Raw genomic sequence first — 7081 nt, forward strand, 5'->3', positions numbered from 1 at the left:
CCACTGATCCCCCCAGACCCCCCCCCAACACCCCCTCCTCCATCCATGGAACACATCCTTTTGAATGTCAATATTCATTAGCTGAAATATTTATTCATGAATATGGCTCATATAGATGCGCTTGATTGATGCGTCCCTAAAAACAAAAAGACATGCTCGGGAAAATCTTAAGAAAAGTAGGGTTTGTGTCCCGCCTCGGGGGAGGAGTCTCTCAGATGCATTATTCACATGCCCTCCAGGCAGGCTTTCAAGGCTACTCTGCCCCGAGGGCAAGAAAAAATAACCACCACTGTTAAAAGTAAATCATCTCGGCTGATGCACAATTAATGGCGGAGAGGGAGCGGAGCGCCCCTCGCGCCGCAAGATGGGGAGCGTTGGTAAGAAGGGGCGGAAATCTCTGCTTAAAAGGAACCCTCCTGCCTTGATCCGCGCCGCAGCTTTCTTCTGAAATCAAACAAGGACGCTGCTCATGGCGGGATCGGGAGATGCAGACGATCCCGACGCAGACGTTGTGATTGTGATGCTTGGGGTGAGGATTGGGTGGGGGGAGGAGATGGGGGATTTGGCGTTCGCCGAACACATGGGAACACGAGGGTGATGAATTTCCTATCTTGCCCCTCCAACTCATCCACCCTCGTTTTTGCCTCAACGCCCAAACGTGCAACCTCACGTTCAAGTTTGAACACGACACGGCTTGATGTGATTGGGTTCGCACTTCATCCTCGGGTCAGACTTTGTTATTGTGTTTGACTCTTTTTCTTCCCGAAGAAATCGTTCGTCTCCATTCAAATAGCGGTCACGCTACATGTAGCGCGGTGCCTGAACGAGCGTTCGTTATTTCACGTTGGGGCACACAACTCCTGCAGTCATTACTTCATGTCAAGCCAGTGACTCGGATTGTATTAATAGCTCTTGGGTCTTATTGAGCTCCCGCACTACAAACTCCTCTTCATTATCCAATGTCCGGGGGAGTCAGACAGAAGTGAGGGGAAGTGTCTTGTTCTGCCATTCCATACAAGAATACAGCCCTACTTCTGTATGAAACATTCTGTTGACTCCTCTTGCTTTTTTTTTTAATGACAGGAGATGGTCTCGACAACAGCCTAGCATCACCGGGCACGGGAGATGAAGATGACCAGGACAAGAAGAGGCAGAAGAAAAGAGGCATCTTCCCGAAAGTGGCGACAAATATCATGAGAGCGTGGCTATTCCAGCACCTTACGGTAAGAAACGTTGACCTGTATTTCCTACTTTTTAGTTGGCTACATCAGGACATCGAAAGCAATTGAAGGATTGAAGCAAACTCCAGGTCCTGCCTCAGAAAATTCTCCATGCGTCCCGGCCCCTGAAGGAGCAATCGCAATCAAAGTAGAGAATAAGAGTGTCGTGTCACCAGTGGATCAGAGACGTCATGCTCAAAGTATGCACACATCTGCTCGAAGCTAAGTTTGAAAGTAAACAAAAAACTGTAGCGTCCACTGATGAAAAAAAGATATTGGTTCACTTTTCCTGTCCCATGTAAATCCGCTTCAATTCCAAGCGCCGACTCTCAGTTCCAAATCGGCATCCTCCTCCTCATCCTCAATCCAGCAACCATCCATCCAGCCGCACCAAGGCAGACTTTCCAACAGCGCCGACATATCTGCTAAACAAAACAGGGCTGTGAAAAATGCTGCCCATTACAAGCGCAAAAAAACACAAGCGCCCCGGGACTGTCCAGCGGCGACAAGTCAAATGGCTGCGACATTTCTCCCAATCAAAATCAGTGCTGGTACCCGCGTGCTGCAGAGAAGTCGCAACCAACAAAGCACAGATTCTTCTCCTTTGACGAATGTCGTGGCCCAAACCGCTGAAGATAGTCCACATCGGGTCCACACGAAGTAACAAAAAACACAGTGTGACAAAACAAAAGACAAAAACAACAACAAAATAAAAAAACAGCGAAGCTCGCCAACTAGGGCGCCATCTTGGAAGATATTTGGGAACAGGGTAACATTGGTTAGAAAACCAGGACGGTACTAAAGTACATCAGTTTTGAATCCTTTCTGTCGCAGTCCAAAATATTCATTCAACTATGTTGTATTCTTCATATTCCAAAATAGTGGGGCAATAAGGGACCACCATTTCAAGGTCCATTTTGGAACACTATTTAAATGCTTTATACAGATATCAACATCAAAAGCGGAATGAAAGAGAACTCAGAGTGCTTTACCTTTTGTCCAGGGTCCAAAAGATACAACCCATGCTTTCTTCTCACCGATTTTTTTTCTATACTTCACACTCTAAGATGTGTCATAAGCTCTTAGTTGTTAAGTTGATAATAGGCCCACACGGATCCTGTACTCCGAGTAATCCTTTCCTTTCCAAAGCCCACCTTTAGATTTTTTTTTTCCCCCGATGAAAAATAGGCAAGATAATTGAATTATCCCCTTTTCTGCTCCCAATCCTCTTTCAGGCCTAATTTGTGAAGCAAAAGTGTTTGCCATAGCAGGATGTGCCAATGAAAAGTGCGCAAGGAGACTTTGGCTTCTGAAAGGCCCGTTTGCAACACCCAAGCGATCAAGCATTCATCAGTTGTTGAGGTGGTGAATGGCGCTGGATTATGTTTTGTCACACGTTGCTGTGTGAGGCCGACGGCTGGTTACGGGGTAAAGGGGGGTTGTGGGGGGGAGGCTCCTCCATCGTAGCCTCATGCTTTTGTCGCCCATTCTGAAGAGACTTGAAAGATCCCCTTCTGAGGAAGCCATAGAGAAAGCAGCTGGACAGGTTTCGATTCATTATATTATTCATTATCGTCTCATTAGCCTGGTCAAACTGTTGGTTTCCACGCAACCTTACATTGGACCACATTCAAAGACGAACTTTGAATTTAGCCATCACACCCTGGAATTCACTGTTAGCCTCACACAAAGGGGCGCAAAACGAGTCCTTTCCAAGATTCATTTTTGACTATTCAGTTGAGGTTTGTGCAGTGTGGTTATCTTGATTATGTTTCGTTGATTCTGAGGAGTGTGCACTGTTGGGCCAGATGAGGTTTTACATTCTGCCTCAGAGTTCAGAGGTCGTGGATACAAATCCAGGCTCGGGCCTTCCTGTGTGGAGTTTACATGTTTTCTCGGTGCCTGCGTGGGTTTTCGCCAAGAACTCGGGTTTCCTCCCATGTTCCAAAAACACGCATGGTAAATTAATCGAACACTCAAAATTGCCCTTAGGTATGACTGCGAATTAAAATAAGATGCTTGTGGATAAGAATAGCTAGCTTTAGCTTTTCCGATGGCTGCTAGCTTTCGTTTCAACGATTGATATTTAGAGGTGGGCGGCCCGGTGGGTCCAGTGGGTCGCGCGTTGACCTCACAGTGCAGAGGTCGTGGGTTCGATCCCGGCTCCGACCTACCTGTGTGGAGTTTGCGTGTTCTCCCCGTGCCTGTGTGGGTTTTCTCCGGGTTTTCCGGTTTCCTCCCACGTTCCAAAACATGCATGGCAGGCTGATTGAACACTCCAAATTGTCCGTAGGTGTGAATGTGAGTGTGAATCGGAGTTCGTCTATGTGTGCCCTGCGATTGTCTGGCAAACAAGTTCAGGGTGTCCCCCGCCTACTGCCCAAAAACAGCTGGGATAGGCTCCAGTATGGCCCATGACCCTTATGAGGATAAGGCGGATCAGAAAAATGGATGAATGGATATTTAGCGATACCTCAGGACTACGAATAAGGGTAGCGATGCAAAATTAAACTCCACAAGCAACTAAGTGCAAACATTTCAGCATTTGTTTTGTTGTTGGATTGTTGTTTCATCATTTGCCACTGACTAATATTATGACACATCATGACTCCCTGAAAGCGATATTTGTGTCACTTTATGTAACTGATAGTTTGTTGTAAGACGACAAAAAAAAAAAAAGATTATTTCACTGCTTCACAGGAGGGATTTTGGTTTTATTGTAGTTAAGGATACTTGCTACTGGTTGAATTTTTTTGGATTCATATATTTCCACTTGGTTGTAGCATCCATATGGCCGTATATACATTGACATACATTGTCGTAAAGTGTCACAAACAGCATTGTAAAGAGACTCAAGTGTTGCGACGATGGTTTGTGCTTGTTTTGAATAACAGCTGTTGTATTATTTGACATATAGTACTTTTTTGGCAACCAAGGTGGATAAACGAATCGTAAGAAAGATTCAAATAGCCAAAGCTAGCATAGCTAAGCGGAATTCTGAACCACCAAAAAGTTATATTTGTCCTCTCAGACACGTACAGACAAATAAGTGCCACCTCGTTGACTGGAAATTTCGTTCCATCACAAAAATTAGAGCTGGCAATAGCAGAAGATTTATTAATTGTCTGATTGGAATACAAAGGTCCGAAACACACAATTAGCGATGATTCGACTTCGAACGTCAAACGTCAATGCGGAGTAGAAAAGCGGACTTGTTGTCGGGTAATCGGTTCAGTTCAACCCCAAGTGAGCGCGTATTTGGGCACCTAAGCTGAAAAGAAGTTGGAAAATTAAGTGCTTGGAAGCACATCCTTCACTGATGACCGCAGGAGGCAGCTGATGGTCTGACAGCAGTAGAATGGCGACTGGCCCACGACCCTGTTCCCAGTACATGGGTCACCTCTGTCTGCCATCTGCCGCCCTCCTCCTTCCATCACACACACACACACACACACACACACACACACACACACACACACACACACACACACACGCACGCACAGAGCAAAGCAGAGGATAGGGGGATGGAGTGAGGTGGGGAGGGGTTGCAGGTTGACGGAGGGGCCTGGCCTTACCGAGGCCCCAAACAAAAGACACTATTGTGCCTCTTTACATCCCACCCAATCGTTTGTCAAGCAATGTCAAATAATGTCAAATACTGTCACACAAAGCCACGCGCTTTAAGCCTCAAGTGTTAACAGGGCCAAACGTTGGTCAGACACTCTCTCTTTTTTTTTTTTTTTTTGGGAGGCACTCGCATTGTCACATCTAAGAATTAAGGCACGTGACAGTCCGAATGATTCTTACTTCTGCTGATTTTCTTAGCATCCGTATCCCTCAGAGGAACAGAAGAAACAGTTAGCACAAGACACGGGCCTCACCATTCTCCAAGTCAACAACTGGTAAGTGCGTCTTCAACCAATTCTGCGCATTGCAATTGGCACATTTTATCTGAAATTCTCCTTTGAGTAAAGGGTCACGTAAACCCAACCAAAGATTGAGCGTCTCATCGCTGTACAGCTTGCCAAATCTTCTCCATGACAAACGTCGCCAAAATGTTCTGTCCAGTATTTCTAAACACTGTCAGTTGTTTGGAAGAAAACGTTTATATTTTAGTTTTTGTTTATGGTTTGTTGACATCCCTGGCAACAAGTGAATCAGAAGCGCTAACATTACCGTTAGCTGGTTGCTCTTCACTTGTAAGACGAATATGTCCTCCTGTTTCATTATCACCCGCTTCTTACCAATCTGGATTCTGTTTTGGCCCATTTGGAGCCGCGCCAACATTTACAGGTTCAACTTTTTTCAACCGCTGATAAAAATAACTCATTTCAAAGTTTTAGTTCACCCTCATGTGCTAACATAACACAAGTCCTTTTTCTGTCACACAATCGACTCGCGAGACCGCCTCATTGGGGACAGGCATGTACCGTGTACTAGTGCACACTGGGTAATGTAGTATAGCCATAGGAGTATAAGTATCACAAAGCACAAGAGAGAAATAGAACAAAAGAGGGTACTTCCCAGTATGCCACAGGCTAAAACTGAGAAGTCCTGATGGTGGTGCGTAGCGGCCCATCTTAAAGTACTGCGTGTGACGCAGTCAGACGTCCGACGGTAGCACGTGCGCACTGTTTTGTGTTTGTTTGGGTTTTGTGTGACGTTCCGTACTGCTTCTAATGCTGCATGGCAATCGGAAAGTTAGCGCCTGTCCGCAAAGTGGTGTGAATTGGTTTCAAATAAGAGCGCTAGCAAGAAGTGCCGTGTTAGCCCGAGTAAATGCTGCTTCGCTTAATAAATTTGCCTTGTTCACTGTTGTACCCCATGTTATGTAAACTTGCCTACTGGTCCATTTCTATCCTTTCTTCCATTTTAAGTATTGATATGCTCCTACTTACAACTCATACTGAAAACCGTGTGATCTTGGGAGCATATTCAGTTGTCACTTTGATTTTTGATCAAATAAAATATGAATATTGATGTTGGGGGCAATGGTAAAGCCATTTTAGATTTATACACTCATAAGGGTAAATGAATACCACTTAACGTTGTAAACCACAGGTGTCAAATTCAAGGCCCGGGGGCCAGATTCGGGCCGCCACATCACTCTATGTGGCCCGCAAACGAAAATCATGTGTATCAACTTCCACCGTGCTTGCTAAAATCAGTACTTGTATATGTTGTTTATGTTAGTTTTATGTATATGATAATATGAATATGTTAGTTGCTCCATGTACAGCACTTTGTATGCAGCGATGGCTGTTTGAGAGTGTTCTATAAATACAGTTGAGTTGAGTTGAGTTGAGAGTCCTGAAATTGCGACGTGTGATAAATGATAAACACATTTTGCAATCCTCTCGTTACCCTGTTTACACTCAGTTGAACAATAATAGAACAACCAACCAACAAATAGCTGTTTTTAAACAGTGACAGGCTTAACGAAGGCTGAAGTGACAGCCGAAACTGTCAGCTCGGTCACAGTCTTCCTCTTCACCAAAAAAGACCACGGTCTGGACAAAAAAGAAAGAAACTTTAAACCTAATCGAACAAAAAAATAGTTGACCTGAGGAATGACAAAACTAGTCATCCATCAATTTGTTGTCTTTAAGTAATAATAATATGAGGTGATTACATCAACGTGTATCGGGTTTCACTGTGGTAACGCCGCTGCGATGGAAGATGTTACTACAAAGTGGCCCGCGCCACAAATGAGTTTGACACCACTCCCGTAAACTAAAGGCTGGTCTGAGCCATGAAACTCCAGGGCAAAAAAAAAAGAATTCTAAGCCGGCCTTGACTTCAACATATGATTTGTACCTATTCAAACCAATGCAGAACTTCGAGATATATATATATATATA

General features: G+C 44.7%; 1 protein-coding gene across 1 annotated transcript in view; it reads left to right on the plus strand.

Moving 5' to 3' along the window:
• Window positions 1–7081, plus strand: part of meis2b (Meis homeobox 2b) — a 25024-nt gene that overhangs the window by 11490 nt on the left and 6453 nt on the right. Inside the window, exons 8-9 of the mRNA XM_019871441.1 lie at window positions 1084–1223; window positions 5046–5122. Coding sequence (XP_019727000.1) covers window positions 1084–1223; window positions 5046–5122 — 217 coding nt within the window. The remainder of the gene's footprint in view (window positions 1–1083; window positions 1224–5045; window positions 5123–7081) is intronic.

Source organism: Hippocampus comes, unplaced genomic scaffold (genome assembly GCF_001891065.2).
Source record: "Hippocampus comes isolate QL1 unplaced genomic scaffold, H_comes_QL1_v1.1 scaffold100, whole genome shotgun sequence".
Taxonomy (NCBI): Eukaryota; Metazoa; Chordata; class Actinopteri; order Syngnathiformes; family Syngnathidae; genus Hippocampus; species Hippocampus comes.